The 12,611-nt window shown below is 44.2% G+C and overlaps 1 protein-coding gene across 1 annotated transcript; it reads left to right on the top strand.

Annotated features, from left to right (window-relative positions):
* The first annotated feature begins 382 nt into the window (after positions 1 to 382).
* LOC102161632 (uncharacterized) lies at positions 383 to 12,221 on the top strand. Its single transcript, XM_084965709.1, has 5 exons — positions 383 to 475; positions 3,185 to 3,325; positions 4,878 to 5,907; positions 7,804 to 7,872; positions 9,542 to 12,221. The coding sequence occupies exons 1-3, from the start codon at positions 383 to 385 to the stop codon at positions 5,784 to 5,786; spliced, it is 1,143 nt and encodes a 380-aa protein (XP_084821835.1). The 3' UTR covers positions 5,787 to 5,907; positions 7,804 to 7,872; positions 9,542 to 12,221.
* Positions 12,222 to 12,611: the final 390 nt, after the last annotated feature.

The following is a 12,611-nucleotide window of genomic DNA, read 5'->3' as shown; positions in this document are numbered from 1 at the left end:
GCTCACTCTGCAAAGCCTCCGGTGGCATGAAAAACTCATCAGTAACAAACCTAACTGGTGTCCATGAGGATGTGGGTTCAATCCCTGGCCTCACTCTATGAGTTGGGGATCCGGCCTTGCCGTGAGCTCTGGTGTAGGTCGCAGACACAGCTCGAATCTAGCATTCCTGTGGCGTAGGCCAGCAGCTGTAGCTCCTGATGTGACCCCTAGCCTGGGAACTTCCATATGCCATGGGTACAGCTCTGGGGAAAAAAAAAAAAAAAAAGACTGTCCTGAACACGGACTTCCTGGGGCCTCCCACTCTGTCCCTGACTGCCTCCCAGTCCCTCGCCCACCCTGGCTGCACCCTTTCCCTTCTCTGAGCCCCCACCTCTTTTCCACCATGGGGTTTCACACGCCTGTTCGCCTGTCCCTGAACTTCTGTCTGCCCTACTCCCTGCCCGGCCAGTGGCTCCTCTCCTCAGAGATACCTCTTGTATCTACAAACCCAAATTAGGCCCTTCTGTTGGTCTTTCCTGTAATATACAAACTTTGTCCTTAGATGTATGGTGGGAGAATGGTGTAACATCTGTCCCCTCGCTGGACTATACGCTCCTTGAAGGCAGGGTCGTACCCATATACACAGTACATGACTGACACAAAAGTGTCAGCACAAAAGGCCCAGCAAAAATGCCTCTGCCCCATTTAAATCTCTTAATTAACCCCCCACCTCAAAAACAGAAACAAAACAAAACAAAAACCAGGGAGCAAGTCTATAATGATGTAATCTAAAAAGCTATCACAATCTCAAAAGCTATCATAATAGCTTGCTGTGCATGAAAGGGCTCTATCTATTCCTCTCTGGCCAGGCATGAGGACAAAGGTACATCACTGAGGCTGTGCTTCCCACATCTCCCATCTGGTACCTTGCAGACAGGTCGTTAATCAATTATTAATTGTGGCAGCCACCGCACTTGCATCACTTAAGATCCACCTTCAGAAGGGATGCATAACTTTCTCCACAACGTCTGGTTCCATTAAGAAAACGCCTCACATACAAGCTGCAATCAACACAACTCTAAGAAAGGTCCAGCAGGTTGGCTGAACAAGAGGCGCTACTGTGGTGACGTCCTCCCAGAAGGCACACCCAGGCCGGGGTGTGTGTGTGGGGGCGCACAGATCGAATGGGCTCAAGCAAAGTTTTTGTTTCTCCATTGCTACTGCAAAAACCAGTATTTGCAAAATAAAATAGGGATAAAGTCTTCTGAGGCACTATTCTTAAAAAAAAATAGTGCAAATGTTTAAACAAAAGATGACATTATGTGTGTGAATGGAGTTTCATTTCTAGCAAGTATATGCTAATTCACTGTTTTTCATTCATTTACTTTGCTTAAATACAAACTAATATATATATATATGTATTTAAACTACCTGCTGCAAGGGCCCTTTGAATGTATGTGAACAGTCCATAGGTTTTTGTTTAACGGACCTAAATAGTTTTTCTTCACTGGGAGGTTATGTTCCCACGATAAGCTATCCTCAAAATGTTCACCAATGCTACCAGGTGGGAATGTTTTGTAAATGACAAAACACTAATCAAGTGAAAGGGGAACATCCTCACACCTAAAACAGGAAGCTCACCATAAAGCTTAACCACAGTGTCATCTCTTTGTAGCCAAGTTCAACTCCAGCTCCCCCTTTCAGACTTTTTTTTCATCAGTTCCTGCTCTGGTCCTCCACTGGCTCCCTTGTCACCAGGCTGCTGCTTTACACCCCCATCAGGCCACTTCTCGGTTCCTCTCAGGGGCTTTCACTGGCTGCAGCCACAGTCCAGGCACAGAACTGCTCTCTCCTCTCTGTGCTAATTCATTCCTTTTTCTGTCACCCCCCACCCCCCCGTCAGCTGGGTATTTCCTAGCTCGCTTTCTCCTGGCCCAACACCAGAGTCTTCACTGCAAACTCACCATTTCAGCTTATTTTGAATGGAGTATTTTTCTTTTTCTGTACAATGCTGTGTTAGTTTCAGGCATACAGCAAAATGATTCCATTATACATATACATATGTCCATTCTTTTTCAGATTCTTTTCCCATGGAGGTGATTACAGATTGAGTAGAGTTCCCTGTGCTATACAGCAGGTCATTGTTGGTTACCTAGTTTATATAGAGTAGTGTGTATATGAACGCAGTATTTCAGAAACTGAACTTTCCTTCACCTCAAAAGAAGGGAACCTAAGACGCTCTGGAAGGAATGGGGGAGGGGCCTGGTGCTGCTTGCACAGTCTTCTCCCCATCCCATCACCAACCCCGGTGGCTTCCAGCTCCCCCTCCCCTTCACAGTGAGAACCCCAGGCCTTCCAGCTGCAAATTCTTTACTTTCCCACTGAGCCTTTACTTAGCCTGGATTCTGCCCTACAGACACCTGCTGAGTGTGCACCTGACCAGTTATCCTGCCAGACACCAGAGGACTATTATCATTTACATTAAAAAGCTATAACCACAATGCAAAAACACTCTGAATAAAGAGAGCTAAGGATCTGTTTCTGCCTTTTAAGAACATATATACACACACACACACACACACATACTCATATATATATATATTCCTTAAAGACAGAAACTAAGTCCTAAAGAACACAAACAAGTTTTTGATGCCTATAGTTGATGATGCCTATAGTCAATAATACTGTGTTGCATATTTGAAACAGTGTTAATAACACAGAATTAAGAGTAGCTCTTAAAAGTCCTCAATTACAAGGAAACTATGTAAGATGATGTGAACTTATCTGTGGCAATTATTCCACAATACATACATACATCAAATTATTGTGCTGCACACCTGAAATACAAAATAATGTTACAAGTCAATTATACCTCAATTTTTTTAATTAATGAAAGGAAAATGGTAAAATCTAAGGTTTGGGTCATTTTTTAAAAAAAGTTGTTTATATATATGCATTGAGATGAACCAGGAAAAGTGAAAGTCAAAGGAAGGAACTCTGGTCATGAGACTCAAGGAGGCCTTCTCAGTGGAGAAATGATGCTGAATTGGGGAAAATGAACAGACATTTTCTAGTTTGGGGCAGGGGCTGTGAGGAGAGCATGTAAAGCCACACTATCCAAACCGAGCACTGGAGGTCACCCTCTTCGTTCCTGACACATCCTAATCATTCCTTTTAGAGCATGGGACCCCCTCCTCCCTCCTAGGCTCCCATGCTCTTCCTCAGTCCTTCCATCTATACACAAAATAAACTCCTCAGGACTCAGCCCAGGGCCAACATCTTCCACGTGCTTTTCGGATCACTCCAGACCCCAGAGACCTTCTCCTTGCCAGACCTTCTGATGAAGGTCTGTTTCATAACGCTGGCATTTTATTTCAGATTGTTTTAGTCCCAGGTCCTATTTAGTTCTGTAGCATTATTGCTTTGCTCCCAAGTGATTTGGTTTGCATGTTTTATCTCCTCAACACACCAAAAGTCAAGCTTTAGTGATTTGTCATATGAATGAATGAGCATACACAGGAGACAATTTATTGTACAAATGACAACTAAAAACTTTTTTAAGAAAGGTATCTGAAAAAGAACCGATGTGGGAGTTCCTGCTGTGGCTCAGCGGTAATGAACCTGACTAGTATTCATGAGGATGTGGGTTTGATCCCTGACCTCGATCAGTGGGTTAAGGATCCTGTGCTGCTGTGAGCTGTGGTGTAGGTCACAGACACAGCTCAGATCTGCAGTTACTATGGCTGGGCCATAGGCCAGCAGCTGCAGTTCCCATTTGACCCGTAGCCTGGGAACTTTCATATGCCGCAGGTGGCCCTAAAAAGCTAAAAAAAAAAAGAAAGAAAGAATGGAATGGATGTGTGTATATATGTATAACCGAATCAGTTTGTCGTACAGCAGAAATTACCACAACATTATAAATCAACTATATTTCAATAAAACTTTTTAAAAAGTAAAAATTAATTAGAAGTTTAGTTTAAGATACAAATCACAAAGGTACTAATGAAATATACAAATGGTAGAGCTCACCTACGATTCTTACGATGAACTTAAAAATACACCTATTTCTCTTTAGGGCAGGAACCTTTCTTAATTCTGTCTTCACGAGACCACCTTCCCACCAATTCCTTTCTTAGGAAACAGACTGAGAGTTCACTGCAGAGATAGACCAAGCTTAATATTTCTTTTGACCCTGATACTGTCCAGGAAAGTGCTAAGTAAACAATTCCAGTCAAGGTCATCTGCAAAAGGAACCCATCAATGTGCCTCACAACTTGAGAACATAATAGACAGCGGTTTTAAGCTCATCTTCCTTCCTACTCAACAGTTACACACCCAGTAGAGCAGAACCCAATCCATCCATTTGGATGCTTCGAAAATCTCTATTAACACATTCTCTGGATTCTAAGGCACTCTACGGTGTAAATGAGGTTACTTAGCATCTTGGGAAAAGCTAAATGCATTCTAAGTCTTTTTACCACCAAGCATCAAGTACAAACTCCACACCCACCACTCTTTGCCACTTTAACCTTTTTTGAAATCTCAACTAAGCTTATTTTGGCTAAGGACTGAGACCAAAGCCAACCAGCAGCATCTACAGACCAGCTCCATCAGCGGGAGACCAAAGACCCTGCCCTGGGCTGGTCCTGGCTGAGACCCAGTAACCCTGCAGTGACAGTGAGTGGTGGGCACGGAGAGGGCACAGCTGAGCAGGTCCCCACCAGGCTGCCCTCCTGGACTTTCACGTTCTGCAGTCTCAACAACAGCAATGACCGGACCTTCCTTCTAGTAAGTTTCCACCCCAGGCCACGGACAGATGAAGAATGCCCCTCCAGGCGGATACAGGTGTATATAAAATAAATCCCAGGTTGCAGACCCCATCCATGACGACAGGATAGAAAAGGCAGAGGGGCAATGCCCTCCAAAGAGCCCCGACCTCGAGGAGACACCTGCAACCGACCCCACAGGTAGCTGAGCCTCAGGTACGACCCCCCGCGGCCCCAGCGGGCTCAGAGCGTGGGGACCCCGGCGCGAGAGGACACGACCCCGCCGCCTGGCGCGGGGCCCGAGGGCCGCTCGGGGCCGCGGCAGTCAGGCCGCCCCCGCCCGCGGCCCGGGCCGTCGAAAGTGAGCGACTTGTGGGCAGCGCCTCGCTGGGGAGCCGGGCGGGTGCCCGGCGACCAAAGAGAAAAAGAAAGAGGCGGCACCGGCGAGGCGACTCCCAACCGCCGCTCCCCCGCCCCCGGCCCCGCCGCGGGCGACACGCACGAGCCTCGGGCCGCGGGGCGCGTAGCCACCTGGCGGCGGCGGGCGCCCTCCTTACCCGGAGCAGAACCCCGCCGCCCGCAACGCCGACTCGGCGACAGGCCAAGCGCGAGCCAGGGCTGCAGGGCTCGGGCTGCCCAGCTGAGGCGCCGCGTGCCTGGTGGTGCCCGGGGGAGGTCTGTGTGGCTGGGGGGAGGGGACCGGGAGAAGGGGGCCTCGGGGCTGGGGCGCCGCCGGCGCGCATGCTCCCGCCGCACCTGCTCCCGCGGGTGCGCCCCGAAGCGCGGCAGACTCCGGGTCCGGTCTCAAGTGCGCGGCGGTGGAGGGGCGGCTGCAGTTTACTCCCGGGGATGTCTCTAGCAGGAGCCCCGAAACCTCGCTCCCGCCAGCCTGCCCCGCCCCCTGCGCCGCGTCGAGGAGCGCTCACCCCGGCTTCACTCCTGCTCTCGGGGTTCACCTGCCTCCTCTGGAGTCCTCTTCGTCCCGCGACTCCTCTCAATTTTGCGACCTCCTCTCCTCAAGGTGCCTCTTTGCAGCTCTAGACTTTGCTCCACGCGCGTCCGCAGAAGCCATTTCAAAATGAAAGAAGACTGTTTTCACCTGGACCCAACAAATGTTCAGGAAGCCTGTTCCAGCTGCTGGAGACGAAGAAGGAAAGTGAAGGTGCTGCTGAGTCCCCTGCCCTCATGGGACTTAGCATCTTACTGGGTTTCTTTGTTTTGTTTGTTTTGCTTAGCATCCATCTTACTGGGTTTCTTTGTTTTGTTTGGTTTGTCTTTTTGCCTTTTCTAGGGCCGCTGCTCCCGTGACACATGGAGGTTCCCAGGCAAGGGGTCTCATCGGAGCTGTAGCAGAGCCACAGCAACGTGGGATCCGAGCCAAGTCTGAGACCTACACCACAGCTCATGGCAATGCTAGATCTGAGCGAGGGCAGGGATCGAACCTACAACCTCATGGTTCCTAGTCGGATTTGTTAACCACTGAGCCACGAGGGGAACTCCAGCATCTTACTGGTTAACACGAGGCTTTCCAAAGCGTTGTCGCCGGTTTGGGGAGGAACTTATTAAATCATTTCTTTTGGTTTATAATTAAAAGTAGCTGGTAGTCGAACACTGTACTGTGTGACTTTACGATGGAATCTTCTTCCAGGAGGGTGTCTTGTGTATAAATTCTAGTATGCAGATAATAGCTGGTAGGTATAAAATAAATATTAGTTTGTTGCTTCCAGCAAGAAATTCAAGTTTAATACTATCAACAGTAATTTCCAAAATGACCTTTTTGATTTGTTGTTGACTGCCATAAACCCAGAACTAAAACTGTTTTGTTTTTCAGGTGAGACTGATCCTTTTGTAGAAATATAATTCATGTTGTCGTTGAAGATCGAAATATAAAACCCTTTGCTAATGGAATTTTTAAATTAGGAACCATGGTCCTAGAAATTTACAAGTACAGAGTGTTCTGTACTCTAATCAGTTAAGAAAGAGAGATTTGTGTCAAAAAGAAAAAGGGAAGCAAGAGAGACCATTTAAAGCGGATCTAATTATTATCATCACATTTTAACATGTCCTAAGATAGTGATTGGCTTTATTCAAGGAACACTCCATTTTGCAACTCACTACATTTACTTTTTCCAGGTTGGGTTTTTTTATTCCATTTTTGTATGTTTTCTATATACATGTTGTTTTATAAGCATGTATGTTATCTTTTTCAATTAGAATTCATTTACATTGCTTTATTATTTAATCAATAGCAAGATTGGCCATTGACACAGATTTGATTTTAAAACTCAATTATTTTCCAGCATATACTTAGGACTATATGTAAGAGTTAAACACAAAGCAAATTCCTTTACCCACGTGAGTGTAATTGAAGAGAAGTTTTCTCAACAGCATCCTATGCTTGCTTAACGTTCAGATAGGCCAACATTGCAGCTAAAATTATTTCCTTGGTCACCATTTATCTTCAGTAGTTATTATCATAGTTTATTTTCATCTAAGTGCCATTGTTGATCATTCTGCCCGTACTACCCTATATTTTCTCTGATACAACAATATTTCCCTGAGTGGACTGTCCAACATTAGACTTCCTTTAATGGGTTTAGATATAAATAATTGTATAAAGTTCTGCTTAAATGCAATTGTTAGTTCAGAAATATGCTATGTAAATAATATTGAAGAATTAAAACTAAATTTTAAAAAAATTATACCAAAAGTTTCAAAAATACGATAATATGCACATTATACTATTTTGAATTAATGACAAAATCTGTACGAAATATTTTTATTTTTACATTTGTACTTTTTTTAGTAGAACAAAGCAATTACAGTGTAAAAACACGTTTCCAGATGTATTTCCTTGAATTTTTAAAACTCCAGCTTCTGCGCAGTATTTCTGATGATACTTAGAGTCTATGTAAACTGAACGGGTTAAGGCCCCTTCCATTAATATGCAAACTTTACTTCCTAGTACAGCCAGTATGTAGTAAACCAATAGGATTTGGAGAAGAGCATGAAAACTGCAGAAGGAAAGCTATTGATCCCTTTCATCTTATTTTCATAGGTACTAATGGCATACCCATGCCGTCTCCAAGGTGAGAGACAGAGAAAATGCAAAAGAGAAAATTCAGAGGTAAGCAGTCCTACTTTCTTGAATAGCTGTATGCCCAGAATAACTGCAGCTAAACATGCCTTCTGTAAAAATAACAGGTGCTATCACCTGGTGAACACATGGTAGGTGTTGGGAAGGGTGGTTGTAATTCATGCCTCTGCCATTGACCCATCTCAAAAGAAACAAGTGGCTCCACAGGACGTTTTTCACCACCCTGCACTTAAGGGATCACCAAGTTCAGGGTCGGGGTCTGCATCTGAACATTGTAGGTCCAGAAACTTGAGTTTGTTCATGTTCCCAGAAGTGATTGGGCTAAAGAAACCAGCCAAAGACAAGAAGGCCGATTTCACTGGTGGACCTAAGTGCTACTATTTTGGGGTCCTTGGACTCTTTAATGGATAAAATTGCTAAGAGGCTAGATGCGGAGTTCAGGCAAGGCTTTATCGGGGCTGCTGCTGCTGCAGAGGAGGGAGAGAAACAGGCTCTCCCTCATTTGCTCTCCAGGAGCTGGTCCCTTAAACGGGGTGAAGGTGGGGACGGAAGGGTGGCTTAGGTGGTCTGCCCACCAGCGCGGTAGTGCTGCACACAGGGATCATGAGCAGGACCCTGCTTCACTCCCTGCACTTTAGAAATGGCCGCTGATTTGCACTCTTTTGTGTCTAATTGCCCTCACTGCACATGCATAGAGGTGCAGTTATTTTTAGTTCCTTCCAGTTTTTCTTTACATTCTGTCCATGTGAATGCACTCTAGCACAGGGTCCTAGCCCCAGGTCCCAGTCTCAAGTGCTGAAAAGATGCGTGTCTTGGGGTCAGCACCATCCCACCACCATAGTCTACCCTGGAAGGCAAGTGATGGTAAAAGACTGCTCTCAGACCGGGAGAGCTGCTTCCTCTTAATGGGCAGTGTGGACAAGTGACAAGTGTGTGATACCCTGGCCCTCACAGAGGGATGCTCCAGCCGGGAGGCCCGAAGCCTGGGTCACCTGGATGGGATACTGCTCACTGAGGTCCAGTTTCCGTTTGCATTCTGATCCTTGAGACGTGCCCTGGTCACCTTTAAAAAACTTCTTTACAAACCGTCTCCTGGGGAGGGCGCTCCTGCAGATTGTGAAGCCTTAGGCAGGAGCCCTTGGCTCTTAAGGCCTTTTCTGAATGTTGAAATACGACCTGTCTTCAAGGATTCAACTCTCAGGAATTCTCTTCCATGAAACGTTTATCCATTTTCTGGGAGGATCTTAAATATAGTTATTTACAAGTCCTTTCGAATGTTGTTCTCTTATTTGTACTTAATTACTGGGAAATTCATCTTCCAGTTTTGGCTTGTCCACCGTTCTGCTTAGTGTTCGGCATCCTCCAAAGTCTTTGGGTGAAATCTGTTCTCACCTCTCCCTCTCTCCACCGCCCTCCCTCTTTTACCTCCTCCTGGGCCTCACCTTCTGGTCCAGATTCCATCTCTTTGGCAGCCTGGGCCTTCCATCCTGCAGGGATATGAGGGAAGTGCGGGCACAGTCACCAAAGCAGTGAGCCACTTGGCCCGGGTCCCATACTTTCCTCCTTCTGGCTGCACCTCAAGGATGCAGCAAAAGTATTTTTCCAGCTGGTTTGGGGCTAAGAGAGCGCCCAGCCTATTTTTAGATACTGGCTGTGGCTCCAGACCCCCATCATACATGAGATGTTTCTTTTTTGACAGAAATGTGACTGCCATTCATCTCTGATATTTGGGACCCAGAAACTCCAGGGTTCAGCCCCAGCATCTCACTGTGTACTTGTGTGTTTCCAGAGCATGGAAATGACTGCCTTATCACGTTAATTTGTTTCAGTGGCTTCATTTGGACCAGGATGGGTCCTTCAAAAATGAACTCAGTGATTTTCCAAGGTCCCATTTCTCATTGGACTTTACTTCCCTCTCAGCACCTTGCACAGTTCTTTGCACAGAAGAAGTGCTCAAAAAACATTGCTGAAATTAAAATCACTTCATCATGTGCAAGGGGAGGCCAAGTGAATGCTCATCACGAAAGTCATTCAATACAAGCTTGACCACGATGAGTGTTGGGCCTTCTGCATTGAGGATCCCAAGATTTATCCCTGTTTATGGGTGTGGAGTGGCTGGGACCAAGGGTAGGCATGTTAAAACCATTGCCAGAACAGACCATTACCAGCTGCTCAAGAAACACTGGAAGGTGACAAGGCTGATATGAGAAGAGTTGCCATGTCTGCAGTTCAACCCTAAGAAGCTATTTATTATTTCTTATCCATGTTTCCATTATCATGTCTTTTGATTTTTCTTTCTCCCTCTGCCTTCACTTATCATTGTCACATTGAAATATGTGCAAGTGGGGAGTTCCCGTCATGGCTCAGTGGTTAACAAATCCAACTAGGAACCATGAGGTTGCGGGTTCGATCCCTGGCCTTGCTCAGTGGGTTAAGGATCCAGTGTTGCCATGAGCTGTGGTGTAGGTTGCAGACGCGGCTTGGATCCTGCGTTGCTGTGGCTCTGGCATAGGCCAGTGGCTACAGCTCCAATTAGACCCCTAGCCTGCGAACCTCCACATGCCGTGGGAGCGGCCCTAGAAAAGGCAAAAAAGATTTTAAAAAAAGAAGAAAAAGAAAAAAGAAATGTGTACAGGTAACCAGCCTCTTTGTCTGGGGTTATAGACTTACTCTAATCACCATCCCATTTCCCAAGCTAAATATTTTTTTGTATTTTTTAAATATATTTTTTTATTTTTAAATCAACCCTTTTTGTATAGTCAATTTACAGTGTTGTGTTAATTTCTGCTGCACAAGCAAAAAGATTCAGATTATATATACACACACACACACATACGCATGTGTGTGTTATCTAGATCTATATCTATATATACACACTTTTTTTTTCTTTTTATATTCTTTTCCATTGTGGTTTATCGTAGGACATTGAATATGGTTCTCTGCTCTGTGCTGGACAGTAGGACCTTGTCCCAAGCTAATTTAACTTCCCCTCCTGCCCACCTTTTATATCTTTTTCCATTAGTTTTGTCTCTGTTTAGTGCCAGCTCTTTGGACTCTGGCACATAGAGTGACCCAGAGAGGCTCTTAAATAGCTGTCTAGACACACAACTTGATAGCCTCCATCTTAAAAAAAAATAATACCTCTGAATCTTACATTGCCCTTCTGAATCTTAGATGACCTTACCACGTGTTCCAACTTAGCACATCAATCTTAAGACTCGTGCTGGCTTTTATGATAGAGTTCCAGTCCTGGGGCCAATCTCGGCCCTCTGCTCTCATCTTTCCACCACAAGCTTTAATTTAAGCCTGAAAATGAACTACCACCAAGATAAATGAATAGCAAACATGAATCAAAAGGGGGGACTTTGACTTTGTCACTAACGGTCTTAATAATCACACTAATTTGTCACGTGTACAGGTGCCCATAGGCAAAGCATCGTGCAAAGCATCATGATTTGTGTTTCTTGAATTGCTTCATTGTCTCCTCAGCGGGCAAATAAGTTCTTATGCTCCACGTATATTTTACTACTTATACTATATTCCAAGAATATTTTCAAAATTTGAGGCAATAATCTTCTTAGTTAGAGGCTTTGGTCAACATTTATCCAGGTCTTTCTTTTTTATTGTTGTTACATTCCATAGTAAACTATGAGGAAAAATTTTAAATAGCAGAGTATGCAAATTATAGTTGTACAATACTGACCTTTTTTTTTTTTTTTTTGGTCATACTGTCTATGCCCCTGTAGTGTTTTTTCTAAGTGTTTCATTTGGTCTTAATATCATCTCTCACCCCCTGAATAATTAGTATCATTTATTATTTTATTTTATTTTATTTTATTTTATTTTATTTTTATTTTTTAGCTGCACCCAAGGCATAGAAGTTCATGGGCCAGGGGTCGAAGCCATGCCACAGCAGTGACCTGAGCCACTGCAGTGATAACACTAGATCCTTAACCACTAGGCCACAAGGGAACTCCATTTTTCTTATTTTATAAAAAAAAATGATAATCATTTCTATGGTTCTCATTTGTTTTCTATGTTTTGTTATTGATTATCACTGTTTTCTGACAATCTGGCCTTCAGGATATCCTACCTTAAATAACCAGATATCTGACAGGAAAACATTTTAGTGGCAATTTGTTCATAGATCCTCAAATAAAGATATGATAAAGCAAAAGTTAATACTCTGTGTTAGTTTCATGAAGTATGTCTAGTGTTTGGAAAATGATTTCTTAAATTATGCACTCCTTTCTAATAAGTATATACATCCTTTAACTTGTAGAAGATTTACGGATTGTATTTTCTTTGTGAAATAAGACATTTAAATGCAAAATAAAACATTAAATAATAAACATTAAATAAAATGTTGAATGCAAAAACACTGTCATGAGCAAAGCAAGTATCAGCCTGTCTCCGTCCTGTTATGACTTAATGTCTTTATTCAAATATGCTCACTCAGTGTACCTTTGAGCCCCATTTCACAAATGGGGCTTAGTCCCGCCCCCCGCACACACTGGGAGTGGGCAGCCATGGGCTGAAAGTATACAAACCCACGGGCATCTTCCTGGAACATCAATTTGGCTCTAGATTTGGAGGGAGAGAGAACTAAACTATTTCACTGATGATTAAAATACGTTATTTTTATATTAAATTAAGCACGGATACATTATAGAATAGAGATCAAATGTGCCTGGATTTTTAAGATAAATCCAGGTGACTTGCAAAATAATTTTCTAAAAAAATTGTTCACACTGTCTGTATCCCAGAGA

This window comes from Sus scrofa, chromosome 6 (genome assembly GCF_054392235.1).
Source record: "Sus scrofa isolate SSC_HxYL_T2T_F1_AM1 chromosome 6, Sscrofa_HxYL_maternal_Yorkshire_Landrace_v2.0, whole genome shotgun sequence".
Taxonomy (NCBI): Eukaryota; Metazoa; Chordata; class Mammalia; order Artiodactyla; family Suidae; genus Sus; species Sus scrofa.
Note: the sequence above shows the minus strand (reverse complement) of the source record. Positions and strands in the feature narration are given on the sequence as shown.